The sequence below is a fragment of the Nesoenas mayeri genome (assembly GCF_963082525.1).
Source record: "Nesoenas mayeri genome assembly, chromosome: Z".
In the NCBI taxonomy this organism is placed as follows: domain Eukaryota; kingdom Metazoa; phylum Chordata; class Aves; order Columbiformes; family Columbidae; genus Nesoenas; species Nesoenas mayeri.
Genome location: NC_137542.1, coordinates 49,593,231 through 49,611,675, shown reverse-complemented (window position 1 = coordinate 49,611,675; position 18,445 = coordinate 49,593,231). Strand labels below are relative to the sequence as shown.

Here is an 18,445-nt window from a genome sequence, read left to right as displayed (position 1 = left end):
TCTTTAATGGAAGAGATGCAATATCTTGTTTAGGGTTCTCAACTTTGAGTCACTATTTTTGCCCAGATCCCTAAAGACTGTGGTACCTACTGATGGTGCCATTTGAAACTGCAGACAAGCCACATCATGGGGAGAGTTTCCATTATAGTGTGGCTATACTGCTGCTTTATGGCCTTTGGACAAGAACAGTTGGTTGCTGGATCCAGCTGTTAACCACTATACAGGCATCCTATGGATTATAAAATCAATTTGCTGCATCTGTTTACTGGTAAGAACATTTTATGTGTAGAAGACAGGATTTCTCTCAAGTGTTCTCTGAAAATTCTAGTTTACTAATTGATCACTGAAGTTGTTTCAATATTTTCTTAAAGTAGCAAGCAAGTGATCATAGCAGGAAATCTGCTAATAGAGCTGCGTACAAAATTCCTGTGGTGAGCGGTGTGCAGCAATGGTCTTGCATTACTGTGTGATGAAAAATTTCCTTCCTGCGATAGCTTCAGTTCACTGTAGGTTAGGCAGAAACTGATGGCTCACATGGAAGAAAAACTGTGCAGTGATTTAAGATGCTAATCATATCAATTGTGTTTTTATAGTTAAAGTCCTGTAGATATAATAAAGAAAGCTTAATCCAATATTAAGCTGATTTCCATGCTGTTAGTGCAGATTAATGCATGCTGCATGTAGCTACCATTTGAGTGTGTGGGAAAGTGGAACCTAAGACTGTTTTGGAAGAACTGTTCTAATTTTTTTGCCTCGCTGCAAAGTTAACAGCAGAATATATTTTCATATAAATGCTTTGTTGTATATTCTTTGTGTCCTAACTGAGTTTCTGACTGGACCACCAACTGGCAAACATACATGAAATGGCTTCTTTCATTGAAGCAATGCCAGCCAGTTTTGAATGGCTTTCAACTTCATTTTAAATTATTCTGAGACACACTGTCAACTACTAAATCTTCATTGACATTTCCTTTGTAATCAGGCCCAGTCTTCAGAAATGCCCACCTATAGAGCTCAGAATTTCTTCATGCCTAGTGATTTTTATCTTTGCATGTTGTGCTAAGCCACCAGTAAGGAAAACATGGCTGAAAAAGCCTGTCTGTTTCTCCTTGCCTGCTCTCCTTGTCTGCTTCAGTGTAGGGTTTGCCATGTTAGTTTGAACCACTGCTGGAAGCTGTTTGAATGACGTGTAACTTCAGCAAAGAAGTGTGCTCATGCGATCATTCATCCAAGCGTGGTGGGGTTGGAGTATCTAGTAGAAGAAGTAATAGTAACTTCTAGGACTGCTGTCTGCTATCTGTGCAATAGTAGTGCAGTAATACTTAATGTAAGATCCTTATTCTGTGTCTTGCAACATTTAATGCAACATTTAATGCTAGAACCTCTAGTCACTGAAGTAAAAGACTGTTTGACACAATTTTCCATTTAACAGGAATGATACTCTTAAGGTTGCAGGAAAAATGTAAAAATGGGATTCGTATGCACAGTGAACATTCAGAACTCAGCAAGGAAATAGTTGCATTTGACTTCTTGACACTGCTTTTATGAAGTTGAACTAGCTGCACTGAGTGCAAACAAAATCCATTGCCCCAACAATGGAAATTATTTTCCCAGAACAAATATGATTTTTAAGACCCTTTGGCTATAATGGACTAACAAAACCAGCTTTTTTGCAAGATCTGACCTAGTCTTCTCTGGAGACCAAGTCCAGACCAAAGGGTTATTTAAATGCTTAATGTCAGGTGAGATGTTGATAGGGTTCATCTGCTGCTATAGCGATTGGTTATGTAACTTCAATTTAAGATATGCATTTTTCCACTGTAACCACTCTTCTTTTTTCCTGGTGGATTTGTGATAAAGCAGTCACACAGCAGCAAGCTGCATACATAGGCATTCATGTGCACAGTATAACTACATGGAGGTAAAGCTAGGATTATCGCTTTCTTCTTTTGCATAACGTATAGGCTTGCTGAATGAGCCCTATGGAGCACTGGAACCATTCATTCCTTTGTATGTGCATGGGTAGTTCGCTTAGTACTACACAATTTTCAGTCTAGTTGTCTCAATATATGTTATTTAATATGCTTGTAGTTCATTGTGATATGTAATACATATGTGATATGTTTGTAATATATTTCACAGAAAAGAGCAATATAACTTTACCTTTTGTACAGCAAATTCTGTCTTTTAATACCAATTCTACTTGAAGGTATAGTCAGTGTTTTTGAAGGTCAGAAATTGGGTTTTAGTAGTGTGTAAAGGCTGAAATTCTTTTTCTCTTTTCTGCAGCTGGACCATATAGTGGTTTAGGTGAAGTCATCCATCGAGAGAGCGTTCCAATGCACACATTTGCCAAGTATCTCTTTACCTCTCTCCTACCTCATGATGCTGAATTGGCATACAAAACTGCACTGAGAGCCATGCGGTACGTATTCATGAGTAGTCCAGAAAAATCACATGTAGCAGCTGCAAAAAGGGGAAAAAGCTTGGCATTCAAGATCCTAGGGTTTTTTTGTTTTTTTGGTTTTTTTGTTTTTTTTCCCTTAAGGAAGCATCCTTCCCTTTAAGGAAAAGTTATTTAGGTTCTGTTGTCTCTAAAAGCAATTGGTGTCAGTAGTGACTGCAATATAATAATTTATAAATGTTCAGTTACTGTTTATCTGTGACTGTAAACCAGCATTCTCTGTTACAAGTCTTTCTATTATACAATCCCACTCTTCAGGCATGCGGTTTTGTTAGATATCGACGGCTTTAGCACCTGCATTCTCTCACTCATGTGGTTGTGTGTATGTGTGATGGTAGAGGGAAGGGAGTGAGGAAAGAGGCATCTCACCAGCAGTCTAGAGATCATCTGCTATTTAGCCTGTTTGGTAGGACTGTTTGTTCCACTGGCTTTCTTTATAAATTAACTCTCAATGATAGATTTTAAAACATATGGTGTGGTTTGAGCCAGTACTTTTCTCTTGTGCTTCATAATGAAGCAGTCTTGCCCACTTCTGGGGGAGTATTGGGATTTAAATGGAGTATGTCATATCGTGAAAAAAAAAGTCTGACTGGCATCCCATTTGTCTTCAGTAATCAGGAAAAAGATGTTTCTCAGGAAGTGCGCAGTGTGTGCTCGCTTTATCTCAGAGCAGTCCAGATTGGTAATGGCAGTTAAAAAAAGCCTTCTGAAGGAAGTTTCAAGGATCTGAATGATCAGTGATAGATCTGTTGTCCACATACAATGCAGGATAAAAACTGGTCCCATCTGGATTGCCTAGTTGCTGTCAGGAACTTTGTAGTTGATGGTTGACAAAGAACAGCCACAACTGAATACTAAGAGCAATCAAGTCCTAGATTAATTATTATTAAGAATGATTGCACAGTGATTGGAGGACACACTATCCATGTAAGTAGTATTTAGCTTCATCAGACAGGTTGTGTCTTAGTGTTTTGGAGGTGTGTGTTCTGGAGCTAGTTTCACCAAAAAGCTAAATGGGGAAAAAATAGTTCTGTAAAGGACTAAACAGGACAGCATGCACAAAACCAAAACATAGCTACTATCAGGTCAGGCCAAAGGTCTGCTTAGTCTATTTGCCTTCAAGAGTGTTTAGTACTTGGATCTTAAAGAAGGCATCGAAGAAATAGGAAGAATGACCTTGCATACTTGCTGCTCATAATTAGCATTTTAAGAAACAGATTGAGAACACAAAAGGGCATTACTGATGAACTATTGAGAACATTAAAATGTATGACCAGAAAGGTATCTGGGCCATGTAAGTACACTCCTTTTATTGCAAGTTACATGCATCAATAATCCTGGTCATATCAGATCAGCAGGACAGCACAAAATGTGGTGGGTGAGTTTGGTTGGTTGGTTGTTTTTTGGGGGCTGCTTTTTTTTTCAGGGAAAAAAAGGTCAATTTTATAAAGTAGACTTGTGTCCTTGTATTTATTTTCAGTCGCTACCCTTAAAGTGTCTCTCAGAGATTGATTGTGTGGTGTTTTCTTCCTGAAACTAAACTACTGAAACCATGCTGAAAGGCTGGAATAGACATCCGTCAGCAGCTTTGCACAGTGCACTGAACACTTCAGTGAACATGACGGCAGCATGCCATTCCTTTTGAACAAGGATTTGGGCCTTCCCCAGAAACCAGTCATAACTGAAAACTTATTTTCTGCAAGTTTCCTTTCTCAACTGGAAAAACAAGCAAGACAATGAAAAATCCACATGGTGACATCTCAGTTTAGTCATGGGGATCTCCAACCGTCTTTTGGCATGAAGCTGTGATCTTAGCCAAAGTTACTTCTCAAACAGACCAGTGTAAGAAAGTTACCTGTTTGTTTCGAACTGGTAAAATCGCAGGAGACATCAGCATAATCAGGGCTGTTCCCATAGCCCTTCTGTCATTACTTCATAAGGAAGATGAGAGTTCAGTTCTAAACAATAATCAGTCTTTCTGTATTTTGATATTTGGTACTCTTCAGAAATGTGGACTACTACCTCAAATTGTGGTGATGGCAGATTTAGACATTTCCTATACCATGTCTGTCTACATTCCTCAGTGCTTCCCACATTCTTTTGAAGAAGGTTACTCTTTGCATTCGCACCAAAGTTGTAGTTCAGTGTATAAAGGATTCCCAATACAAAGCAAATGGAAAAACTAACTTAATACTGCCTTGAGTGGGAAAGAAGAAAGTAAATGGGAAAATTGAATGTCTGTCACATAGTTGTGAAGTTGAATGGATCAGAAGAGGAAAAACTTGGAGCATCTTTTCTTCCATGGAAGAGGGGAAATGGCCGTGGCAAAGATTTCATGTGGAAATTAGTAGAGGTGCTGCATAGAAATCTGTGCGATTGCTCATTATTTTGGAAGTGGAACATATTTCTTCACTTCAACATTTATTAAACAAGTTAACTTCCCAAGACCCCAGCTAGTTGCTCTCCAGACAACTGTTTGGAGTCAGTCTACATGAGTCGATGACCCGTGATGGCAGCTCTGGAATAGTTTGCCTCTCTGTCATCAAAATCAGATGTTGCTGTTTAATTTTTTGAATCCTGTTTTCGTGTGTGGAATACTCAATATGGAATCAACGGAAGCTGAGACCATAAAACTTTTCATGCATTCGCCTCAGGTCTACAAGGACTGGGTTGTGCTATTCTTGATGGTCACTTCTGTCTGCAGTTCTCTGCTTCCAGCATTGAAACATATGGAGTAGAGCTTTGGAGAACGTGGATCTGCAGTGACCTAGTTGACTGCTCACTTGGAATCTGAACTTGAATGTTTGGCTTAGTTTGGCTGATCCCTTATTAAGCCTCAATTTCACACAGGCTTTGGGAGCCAGACTTTAATGGTGATGTTTAATCACAAGGTAGCTTTGCTAAAACCTGGCTAGATAATTGATGTTCGAAAGGGGGGGAAAAAAGTGAAGAATGCTAAATCTTCCTGTGCTTGTTCTGATGTTCTCTAGTCTTGCCAAAATTGCATGAAAGCCACCAATTCACAGCAGCATTTCTTTTGAGAACAAAGGAACATAGAAGCTGGTAGTGAAATTCAAAGTGACAAAAGATTTTCCCAACACAGTCTCTTTCTTTTGTGCTCTTTGTCTATTTACTGTTACTCATAACCTAATAATGCCTTTTTGCGTTAGGTAGTTGGGATTTTCACTGTTTATTGAAACCATCTAAGGCATCTCTTCCCCAGCTTCTGTGGTTCAGAAAACAAACAAAACACAGCTGAGGAGTTTACATGTATTTTATTTGTATGTATATAAAGCTAGATAAAGAGGTGTCTCAGTGGAAGAGATTTGACTTTTGATACAAAACAAAAGAGAAGTCTTTTATTTATATATTATCATGCACATGCATGTGTCTGAAAATGTTAGTATAACCTGCTTATATTTATTACATGTGTTGGTGTGTCTGCTAGATACCCTTCCTTATATTCAAAATCACCTTTCTCAGGGAATTCTTAAAGATACTCTCGTATGCTTGAGAACCCACACAATACTGATTGAACTGCAGCAGATATCTTAAAACTTACTGAAAAAAAGCTGTGCACTTCAGTTACTTAAAGAATGTAGGGATTTAAGTGCAAGAAATTGTGACTTATGTTTAAATGAGCTTATACCATAAGAAATATTCTATCATAGAAAATGCAATGCAATGTGATTTTTCTATATTCAGTAGTTGCAGTTTTATTGACAAAAGAGATCCAATTTGCTTTGTCCTCCCAGATGACTTCCTGCTAAAAAATCACTTGCATATGAAAGCTGGTAGAAACAGAACTAAGATGTTAACCCTAATCAAAAAGGCAAGCACCAGAAACTCTTTTCTTCTGGACATTGTCTGTTATTATCATTTGATGTCTCATTAACTGTTCATGTCCTGAAACTATACTTAATTGTGTTGAATAAAAATGCTGATTTTTGTTCACTCCTGCTTTTTGCATTGGCATTTATATATTATCTAGTGTATCGGTTGTGTGTAGTGTGTTGTAATGGCCATCAGCTGGGTCTCTGTTATGGGCTGTCACTTGTGTTGTGGTAGTCAACAACACACACATTAATTTGAATTTTTGAAGTTTGACTTCTCCTTGATGGATAAGACTGTTGTTAGATTGCTTATTTAAAGAAATTTTTGCTTCAAGATTAGAAAATGGAGTCTTAAAAGTAACTTTAAAGGAAACTTCCTCTATCACTCCTGTTTGGGACCCTAACATCAGATTATGGTACATAATAAAAAATGTTGGTAGGCAAAAGTTTTAAGGACTTTAAAAAGTAGTTGTATTTGAGCAGAAAATGTACTCTTTGATATGTCTGAATTTATTGCATGGTCAAAATTCAAATTACTTGTTGAATATTCCTCTACCTTAGTTCAAGAATTTTTAAGTGAAGAAAGTATGTTCCTAATGTTAAAAAATACTTACAAGTTCTCGGTGCAGTGGAGAACAACTTCACTTTCCTTCCTGTGGCCTGTGGTTCAAAGACTGAAACAAGGCAGGGAAAAAGAGCTACAGTTCCATGCACAATGCAGAAAGTCTGTACTGCCTTGGCTAGTGGATGGTTTAGTTGTCCTGTGAATTCTTGCAAATGCCCACTGATGTCAACAAGTTTAGCAAATGAACTTTTAAGATTCCCCAAGAAAATGGGTGGTTTATCTTTATAGTCAAAGAGGTACATTTCATAAAGAAGGTGAAGTGTTCTTGCAGCTTTAGTTTTGCTCATGAGTAGCCTAATGTAGTAATTATTTAATAAGTGTTTCTTCCTTATTTCAGGTTGCTAGTATTGGAATCTACGGCTCCTTCAGGAGATGTGTCCCGCCCGCACCACATTGCATCAGTTGTTCCAAACCGGTATCCCCGCTGGTTCACTCTAAGTCACATTGAATCTCAGCAGTGTGAGCTGGCATCAACCATGCTAACAGCAGCCAAAGGTACATTGCTGTCAGTTAGGTACTCAACTAAATGTATGCTTTTAATATTGCATGGAGTAAACAGGTTATAAAGCTTGCATTTACGAATCCAAATTGCAGTCTGACAGGAGCTTGAAATGAGTACAACAAACTGAACCAGATTAAACCTGTCACTTAATTTACTAGCAAAGGAGTTAAACTAGCTAGGTGGTAGCCAAATTAGCTTGATTTGTGGCTGATGAGACAGCTTTTTGTTCTTCTGACATACAACATAGACTGAGATCCAGGTGTGGACAAATCAGTTGTAAGATTCACAAATCAGGATGACTTTTGGCCATGTACTGCACTAACACCATCAGGCACTAGAGGAGTTTGTGCTCTCTTGTATCTTTCTTTCATATGTGATTTAATTATGGAAGGATACTAAAAACAAAGTGTGTATAACTGAAACATTGTATCATTGCATGGCAATGGTAGGCACAATTATAATGCATCTCTACATGTTTTGGGAGTGTGTTCTGTTTTGGTGATTGTGTTTGCATCTTGCAGGTGATGTTCGCAGGCTGGAAACAGTGTTAGAATCCATCCAGAAAAATATCCACTCCTCATCACACATCTTCAAACTTGCCCAGGATGCATTTAAAATAGCAACACTTATGGACAGCTTGCCAGACATCACTCTTCTGAAAGTTTCTCTGGAGCTGGGCCTTCAGGTATTTCCCTAGTTCTTTATTATTACAGTAGAAGAAAGGAATTGGATGCAGTGTTGGTGGGTATAGCACTTCAAGCACTGAGGACCATACACTCTTTGGGATCTGTCTGGAGTTTTTCGATTCTGTACAACTGAGTGGTAAACACAGACCAAGGGTCTGTGCAGCCTGTTTATGCCATCCAGGTGGAAGAGAGAGCTGGGAGCAACTGTCTGAAAGGCACTCTTCTGTTCATGGCTGAGACAGGACCAGTGAACTGGGTTCAGGAGTATACACAGGACTGGCTAGAAAGCAAAATTATTGTGCTCGCCAGTAATGCGCTATATTTTCTTCATCGACTTGAGGAGTTTCTTGCCATTCCTTCCCTCCCTTTCCCATAAATGAGATTGGATAGGTGCTTGTTGAATCACTAGAGAAAGCCAAGGTCAACCATAATGACCTGTTTCGAAGGTAGCCTAGGCTAAGAGCAGCCCTCTCACTTCCTTCATCAAAATCCTGCATTCCACAAGCTGTGGGATGGTCAGATGCATCAGACTTGGCTTGAGGTGTACAAGAACCTCAGATCAGTTTTCATGCTCTTACATCAGACTTTGCAAGCTAAAAGGAGACAGCCAAGTTTTAGGTGTCTGGAGTAATATTGCCTTACACTGATGAATCTTTGAATTTACACAGTTAATTTCAACAAAAATAAATCTCTTCATCCCTCTTCAGGGAGTTCTTCAAAAAACCATGCAAAGATCAGAAAACCATTTATTACTTTGCATCAGTAAACAAAGCTCCAAAGACTTGTGGGGAAAGGATATTATCCCAGTTGCTTCTCATGACAAAGAAAGGTACTATTTGCCTATTCTAGACATTTAGAAGCTGAAGTCTTAAGTCAGAAAGCTGAGATTCTATATGCATTTTTAAACTGTCATATTCACAAGGTTGCTGTGGGAATCTGCTCCTTTTTTTTTTTTTTTTTTTTTTTACACATCTTGGTATAATTCTGCCTTAAATGTTTGTTTACTTGAGAGAGAGAAAGATCCTTATGATTGACCTGTATGTCACCTCAAGCATTCACCAAGTATCATTCAGTGGTAGCAGCATATTTTGAATACCACTGTATTAATGGATATCTGTATGTGGTTAAAAGTGTTGTCAGAGTGTCTTCATTGAGATACAGGAAAAAAAACATAATGAAACCGTACTTTCTCATCAATCCCAGAGTTTGGGACAAACTGGTGTAGAACTTGTCCACTGTTTTGTCCCAAGCTTACAAACCTGTTTTAAGAATCTTAAAGGCAGTTTGCTTTCCAGAAGAAAGGTGCATACTATTTTTCTCATAGTAACTCACAGCTGTGTAGATTTATACAGTAATGCTTTTCCTGCTTCCCCTTCCCTGACTCCCCAACTTAATGGCCATTAGATTGTCTGTATTCACTATCTAGTATCTGACTACCTATGACACTTGTGTGCCCTGGAAAACTCTTTCTCCCCTCACATGGTGTCATGGAAGCACCCCGAAAGTCAAATTAGGCAGGCAACAAGCTCCAAACAGACTTTCTTCTAGACAGAACAGTTTAGCCAAAAAAAAACCTAGAAACAGGTTTTAGCCAAATTATATAGCACTCCAGCAACACTATAAAACACAGGTTTGCATACCAGGTGAGGAAATTATTGTTGTATGACTACACAAGAATAATTACAACCTGCACTGTGCATCTATTCACTCCAAAAAAAAAAAGAACTAGAAGCCTCTTTTGCTCTAGGGTACCCAGCAAAGAATAATAACTTGCCATGTGGCCGAGAGGAGCAAGGGTTCACTCAAGGATATATCCAGAAGGAAAATCACTCACCAAAGAGGAGGCAAGGGCGTTCAAACCCATGAATTCTCTTTAAGTGGTGTCCTAGTCTAAGGGGAGAGCTCTGTTCACAGTCCTGAGACCACTCAGAGGGGGTCTTCGGGGGCTCTTGTTTTATAGCCTGGTCAGATCTGGCTGTGGTCATCATGAGTATGGTCTAGAAGCTTCTCAGCTTCTCTCGGCCACCTCCTTTGTTGAGCATTCTGTCTGTTGACCAAGGGTCCCACCCCTCCTGCCCCATCAGCCAGGGGAAGGTGAACATGAGTACTCACCATGCATTGGGGTGGGAGAGGATATGACTGTCAGCACCTTGATATCAGCCTAAGTGTGTAAGTGGGGACAGGCACAGTGGACACAAAAGGTGCTAAAGAGCCATCAACTGCCCTATTGGAGGATCTCATAGGGGGATTTGCAACTGCCACAGCAGTGTCCTCACAGGTACACTGTTCCACCTCAGGTACAGCAACACGTTGGCCTGTTATGATATCAGCAGTTTCACAACTCTTGTCACTGGCATCTTTATGACAAAAAAGCCCCTTACATTATTCTAGATTTAGCAGTAATGTTTGGACTCCTGGGTTCTTTCTCCCTATTTCCAATGGCAACATGTGTTATGTGACTCAGCATAAACTGTCTGGGGTCATCAGTATGGCCAAATGAGCATGGAGCATCTCAGGTGTATTCTGTCCTTCAGAACCTTACTGGTGCAGATGCTGTAAGATCTGCATGTACAGGAGGGGCTTCTGTTTCTCTGTCTTCTGTTGTATGCTACGTCAGCACAAGTGAGTATTACTGCACACATGCAAACAGATACTGCTGGCAGAACTGATGAGCAAGTTAGTGCAGGTGATCACTCAAAGCATATTTGGCAAGTGGTGTCCTTTCCCTCAAGACGTATGAATGAATGAATGATAAAACTGCTTCCAGTGTGCATGATGAGAAGATTTTACTTTAGTGCAGGAGCTAGTGGTTGGACATTTATTGTATCACTTATGGGTGGTGAGATCGTCTGTTCTTCTAAACTAAGAAATTCATATAAAGGTCAGTCAAGACGAAGTCAAGATTATTCCGTGTGGAAGAGACTTTGGCTTTCAGATAAGCTATGTAATTTCCAGAAACTTCTCATAATTTTCAGACTTATTGGCTTGTTGAGAAGCTTTCTTCAATTGATAGCACAGATCTTGGATGAATCTTGGACAGATGTAGAACTTTTAGGAAGAGGTAGCTCGAGAATGTATTGAGCAGAAGTGAAATAGTTCTTTGGCTACATGTGCTACAGTTTAAATTATCTTCAGCTCTTTCTTGGTTTATTTGAAATCGTTGGGTTTTTATCATCAGTAAATGGCCTCTCTCTTGCTGTTTTCAGTTTGTCACTTTAATCAAATGAAAGGAACCTAATTCCAGAATAGTTAATCAAGAAACTTTTACATGTCAAGAAACTAGATATGGTGTTGCTTTTGTTCTTGAGTTAGGACTGTCTACACTGGGGCTATTGTTAATGCCCACTGCATATGCTGAAGGCTCTTGGGGCTGCCAGTCCTTTTACACAAACTGCCACAATGAGAGAAGTCATCAGAGAAGTTGTCATTCACACTGTTGTTTGTTTTGTTTTTCTACTTACCTTCATGACCAGTAGCAGAATTCAGTCATAATCCTGTATTTTTTTCTTGAATTCACTCTGCCTGGGGGAAGCTGAAAGTTGATCATGGATATTGGAAGTGTGTTAGCCTGCGATATGTGTCTGCATCAGCACAGGAAGTCACCTAGACTCCTCCCCTTTAATGGACAGAATGGGACACGTAATTGCACTACAGCGCATTTTGACTTGGGCTGCCTGTTTTTCTTCCAGAAAGACTTCAAGCAAAGGCTGGTTCCATTATTTGCTTTAGCCATATTTTAGAATGTGTTGGGTTGCTCCTTACAGATCAGTTTGCTTTCTTTGAATGCTGTTCTCCAATCTAGCATTTAGCTTATGGTTTAGTTAAAATGATTCCACAATATTTGAGGCCAACAAAGCTGGCCTTATCCTGTAACTTCTGGTGGTGTGCAATAGGTCAGCAGAGTCTCAAAGTAGAAATGTTTGGAGGCCACCTTGAAACTGCTCATAGTTGCTTATAACTAGACTTCTTAAAGATCATATCTGCATTTGTGCTCCTCAGCCATCTTTCCATCTTAATTATCTTATCTGTAGCATAGGTAAAGGAGGTGGCAGGAGTAACAAATTTGACAGAGGGTTACATGTCACTTTGAAGTCACCTCAGGATTGGTTATGGGATATGGGTTGAGAACCCTCTTAGAAGTGCTTCTGGCTCCAAGCTGTTTTGTAAGTGCATTTATTGAGTTTAATCTGTAAAGATTGTCTCTGAGAGCTCTATGATTGACCTATTATGCTCTTTATTTAATTGCTATGACTAGTAACATCATGGTATGATCACTGATACTATAAGGGGAACACTACTTGCTTTCTTCATCTAGATATCTGTGGGTCTGCCCAGGTAGCTGAAGCAAGCCTTTACATGCAATTTCCATGCAATGTTTGTTTTACTGAATCAGTATCTTTGCCCATGTTTTGAGAAACAATGTAAACAATAATCACAAGTGCTTATATCAAAGCTTATAGTCCTTTTTTCTAGGATTCTGATGGTTTTACGATGGAACTTCTTTGCAGAGACTCATTGTTCAGAGAGAGAAATCATCACTGTGGACTTCTTAATAATACCTGGATGTGTCTGGAACTTCATATGTATCTTTGCAAAATAAGCAGCCAGTCAAATAGCACTGTACTAAGTCCCGTCTTTATTGTTGAAATCAATGAAAAGAAATGCAGATGGCAGAAAAAGTAAAGGTGTTATTTTGGCCAACAAGAGTTGACATGTTTGAACTTTAAAGGCTACCCTGCATAGAGGGAGGAGGCATGATATAATTTAATTTCTATAATTGGTTAGGCTTTTTTGTTGCTTTAGGGAGTGCTTTTCTCTTATTTCTTTTTCCCCCATGGATGAAACAGTCTCTTCTCTAGCCTTGAATGACCGGTAGTCAGAATTACTCTCTGCATGCTATTCTAAGAGAGCTGAGGAATATTTTTCAAATCTTTTGACATATCAGCTAAAAAACAGGTAACAGAGTGGAGAGGGCAAGTGGCTGCCATTTTGAACCTCAGTGTGTTTGAGTAACTTAAAATCCATAATTGTTGGTATATTGCCTTGGTTTGCAATAGGATTAATTACTATTTTGTTTGTGTTGTTTTAATAGGTGATGCGGATGACGCTGTCAACGCTGAATTGGCGACGGCGGGAAATGGTGAGGTGGCTGGTGACATGTGCAACAGAAGTAGGTATGTTCTGATATGCTTCTCTTGTTATCTAATTTTAGAGGGCTTGATCTTGCTTGTCAACACCCAGGTTCTGCAATGTCTCCCACTTTCTATGCATCCTTTGGTGAAAAGACATTGTGGCAGTAACATGTAGTTTCGTTTTGGTTTGGTTTTTTTTAAGACACAGACCAAGCAAGACAATAATTGAGTAATGTAGTGTGACTTCTTTCCCCTGCAAGGCAGGGGTGTGCATAACCTCATGGGAAATACCCACAGATTAACCCTGGTCCCCTCCGTGATGGGTTTGAATTTGAGGCTGCTGTAAAGAAAAGGCTAGTGGTTATGGGCTATTGCACGTGCTAAAATTTTGCTTGCTCTGAAAGGCAGGTGAGAGAGCTGTCTGGTCAGCTATGGGAAGAGGAACCAGAAAACTGGTTAATGAAATGCTGAGGATGCCTCCTACTGTGTGGCAGACAGGATCTCATGAAGGGGTTCTCATTAAAGCCCCTGGGTGGGTCCAAGTTTAGGATGTGAGGGGGAGCACAGTGCACTCAGCAGGATATTCTGTTTGTTTCTGGGCTTTGCCATGGATTTCTTGTGTGTCTGGATGAGGCATGCCTTAGCTCCTGTATTCAGGTTTAACATCTGCATAATGAGGATACAGAATCTGAAAGTAAAGATCAATGTGTTGAAAACTGTACTTCTAACCAAAAAAAAAAAAATCAGCTGCTGTGGGAGTGGGGACAATAGAAGTACATACAATAGGGATCAGTTTTAATTGTCACTAAAGGTAATTCTGGAAGGCATGTTTCCGTACTTTATTCTTTTTCATGCATCTGATTTGGATTGTATCGCATAGAGGCTTCTTGAGTTTCAGAACTTCAGAAGATTACTGCTGCTTATTCTCTCTATTAGTTTATTTTTTCCCATATGCTTATCTGGGAAACTAATATTGTCAGTAGCATAGGAGAATACAGCTTGCCTTTGTATGCCTTCAGCCAGAAAGTGTTTTGTCTGCAAATTTTTGTGCAATGCTTTTGTTTTATTGCTTTTTTATCTTTGCTAAGATGATTATTACTGAGCCTATCGTACAGATATTAGTGCCTGGGTATTATTTTGTGCAGTTGCGTATTGGCAACTAAAATGCTGGGTTAAATACTGCTTTAAATTAGTTTACATATTCTAATAGAAGTATCCCATAAAGAACCTATAATGTCATGCAAAGTACTCTTGAGACTTAATCATGTTGGTAAAGCAAGGAATCTGTTTATTTAAATTAAGATCTGGTGTTATCAGGCTATGCTGAGTTTTTGCACATGAGTGAAGAGGTGTGTGGGAAGCATCAGAGCCCTACAGAGAAAATGAGGGCCTCTGGGTATGGTTTAGGTGCACTCACAGATGTGTGTAAACTACCTCTAGCGATAATAAAGCACTCCAGTTGGCTATAAGGTTCAATTTATAGAATCCATTAGTCACAGTTTCCCCCTTTGTCCCCCTACCAAACAAACACACATGCCCGGAATAAAATGATCCTAAAGAAAATACCTATTTTGGATAAATCCCGGTAGTTCATATTGCTCAGTATTTCCCTAATGAGGATCTTGCTGTTCAGGTGCATATGAATTGGGTACAAGATGTATCTATAAAGCTTGTTTGGGGGGAGGTAGGGATTTGGATTTTTTTTTTTTTTAAGTGTACTGTGGTGTTCTATTAAGAAAGCCACTTAGCATGCTTTCCTGTTTCTTTGTACATGTGCTGTGCCTTGCAATGTGCAGTGATTAAAGAAGTTAAAATTGCCTTTTGAAAGTGTTCAAGGTGAGGGCTGCTGTTCAGTGATGTGTTGAGACCAAATGAGCCAAATTATCTTAAATAACAAGTTAAACAGTGCAGTTGTCACACCAGGAGATTAAAGTTTATCTTACAGGCTTTTTTATATTCTTCTCGGCATTTGGGTGATTGCTACAGAGTTCGCATCGTAGCCCTTGTTTTAATGTCCATTTTCACCAATGCTGTCTGGTTTAGCCATTCTTGCTGAAGTGCATCCCCTTGGATGTACTGACAATCTCTTAGGACTTTGCAAATGTGATCTCTTGTGGAACATCTGTATCTGCTAGTTCTTGTCAATGGTGGCTAATCTTTTCTTTCTCTCCCCAGGTGTTTATGCACTGGATAGTATCATGCAAAACTGGTTTACACTTTTCACTCCAACAGAAGCCACTAGTATTGTTGCTACTACAGTGATGTCCAACAGCACCATTGTCCGTCTGCATCTGGACTGCCATCAGCAGGAGAAGTTGGCCGGCAGTGCTAGGACGCTTGCTCTACAGTGTGCCATGAAGGATCCTCAAAACTGTGCCCTTTCTGCACTGACCTTATGTGAAAAGGATCACATAGCTTTTGAGACTGCTTACCAAATCGTTCTAGATGCTGCTACAACCGGCATGAGCTACTCGCAGCTTTTTACTATAGCACGATACATGGAACACCGTGGTTACCCCATGCGGGCCTACAAGCTGGCCACTTTGGCCATGACACATCTCAACCTGAGTTACAATCAGGACACACACCCTGCCATTAATGACGTTCTGTGGGCATGTGCGCTCAGCCACTCCCTTGGGAAAAATGAGCTAGCAGCTATAATACCTCTGGTGGTCAAAAGTGTCAAATGTGCAACAGTACTGTCAGACATTTTGCGTAGGTGTACTTTGACCACTCCTGGCATGGTGGGACTTCATGGAAGGAGGAACTCTGGTAAGCTCATGTCACTGGACAAAGCCCCTTTGCGGCAACTCTTGGATGCCACGATCGGAGCCTACATTAATACAACTCATTCACGTCTCACTCACATCAGCCCACGACACTATAGTGAGTTTATAGAGTTCCTCAGCAAGGCTCGAGAGACCTTCTTAATGGCTCATGATGGTCACATCCAGTTTACACAATTTATTGACAACCTAAAACAAATCTACAAAGGCAAAAAGAAACTGATGATGCTGGTTCGTGAGCGGTTTGGTTGATGAAAATGTGTGAATGGGGATGGGGGGGTGGGAGGAGGGAGGGGTGGTTTGTTTTTACTTGAGCCTGCCTTTGTATCCTTTTTAACTTAAAGAAACAGAGCCACACCGGTATTATATGTGTATAGTTATACTGAGTTTGCAAACTAAACTGTCATGTTGTGAAAGTTTGTGTGTTTTTGTTTGTTTGTTTGGTTTTTTTTGCTTTTTTCTGTTTTGTATGAGAGAGAGGTTAAAAAAGGTTTGGTTTACACTGAGTATGTGTTGTCAAGTGGCAAAAGCCCACGTTGCTCTCCTGTTCTTTCTGTATACGTTCACAGCCTCAAAAACAAACATGTATTGCAATGGCTTTAAAAACCAAACAAAACACCTCCATCCTGTGATAAGTACCTCGAATGGATTCAGCTTTACTCCTTTGTAACTCATCCTTACATTTCAGTATATTTAAAAAAAAAAAAAAACAACAAATGAAATACTAATAGTTAAAAGGCTGACCACGTGGCTTTGCAGTGTTGTTCATCCAGAAGCATGGCACACAATGCTTGTGCATGTGGAAACTTAGCAACTGTCAACATACATTCTCAGGGATTTATCAAAAAAAAAAAAAAAAAAGAATGAGAGCATTTATTGTACTGTATATATATTATAGTATATGTCTGAATATTGAAAAATATAACATTAACTAATTTATAAAAAAAATCTATGTAATGCAAAATACTTGAAGCTGCAGTAGCTTGGTTTTAAACAAAAAAGAAAACCTATCAGAAGGACTAAAGTGCGCCTTGCTTCAGGGTTGGCTCAGGTGGTGAACTATATGCTGGGCATCTATGCAGAGCCACCTTTTGGATTGCATGGTTGGACTGATACCTATTGGGGAAATTTTATATATATATATTTATACAACTCGTGTATACATATATATGTATACACTCATACACACATGCTTGTAACAGGCACTATAGTAAAGAGGGACAACAAAAAATACACAGCCAGAGCAGCAAGCCTTAGCATTAAGAATACAGTATGCCAGAATTGGGGTTTGTGCCTCCTAGCCTAGAAGACTTAAAGAAATATCCTTTTTGACACAAAACGCAAAATGTTTTCCAAAATGATTGACATGATACATTACGCCTTTGCAGTGAGCTAATAATAAGCTAACCTTTGTGCACAAATAACATATATATATTATATATATATATATTCTGCATAGGTATTTTGACTTTGTGCAGGACAGAAAGTTGTGTAGGTATGACTGTTCTACTTTTCAGTTTGTTTTTTTAATATATTTTATTTTCTCTAGAATTACTCAAACAAAAGCAGCCTTCTATCTTGCCTTGTCTTAATGCTTTAAAATAACCAAACTGGAGATCTAACTACCAAACTGTTCATTATATTATTAAATACCAACTTTGGTTACAGTATAGTGTCTTTACTTTAGCTGATGGTTCTGTATCCTTGTGCTTTTTAAAGCAGTTTTTATGTTTTGGTGCAAAAGTTGTCCAGTGTCTCTTGTTCCCTTCATTAGAGAACATGCTAGAGGTATGTTTGTAGGTATTTTTGTTTAGAAAAACTATTTCATGCTCTCCATTTTATTTATTATAATAGGTAAAAAGGTTGTACTTCATCACCCATGTACACATGCTCATGAAGTTGAAAGTAATTAAGATTTGATACACTGATATCAATTTATTTATGTAACTAAATCACTGTTTTATAAACTTGTTAATGATCAACAATTTTTTGTTTTGATTAAAATTAGTTTTTTGAAAGTTGATTCTGTGTCCTTTATGGTGTCTGTTACTGGAGTAGAATAGAGTAGATGTCTTTCATAGATCTTAAATTCCAGTGTGCAACTTCAATGCATTATGGTGGTTAGAACTGTGACCACCAGGCCCAGGGTAGAAATGCTTTGCTCCTCAAAAATCTGAGGAATGGCAGCATTCACAGTTGCTGGTGGAAGAAGACATGGTGCATCAGAGGAGGGACCAAATGCTGCCTATGATTGTGGTCTGTACAACAAAAATTAAGTTTTGACATATTGCCTTGGTGGGGCGGTAGAGTGTGTGGAAGTATGTTCCCACTGTGTGCATTATTTTGGGTGACCATGAGAGTTGAGATATGCTGCGAATATATACAAGAACAGTTCTTGCTATTCTTAAATTAATTGG

At 39.1% G+C, this 18,445-nt stretch overlaps 1 protein-coding gene across 1 annotated transcript in view; it reads left to right on the top strand.

The window, feature by feature from the left end:
* Positions 1–16,280, top strand: part of ZSWIM6 (zinc finger SWIM-type containing 6) — a gene marked incomplete at its 3' end in the record, with an annotated part of 112,529 nt that extends 96,249 nt beyond the window's left edge. Inside the window, exons 10-14 of the mRNA XM_080362239.1 lie at positions 2,290–2,425; positions 7,260–7,417; positions 7,946–8,109; positions 13,203–13,284; positions 15,418–16,280. Of these exons, the coding sequence (XP_080218365.1) occupies positions 2,290–2,425; positions 7,260–7,417; positions 7,946–8,109; positions 13,203–13,284; positions 15,418–16,280 (1,403 nt within the window). The remainder of the gene's footprint in view (positions 1–2,289; positions 2,426–7,259; positions 7,418–7,945; positions 8,110–13,202; positions 13,285–15,417) is intronic.
* Positions 16,281–18,445: the final 2,165 nt, after the last annotated feature.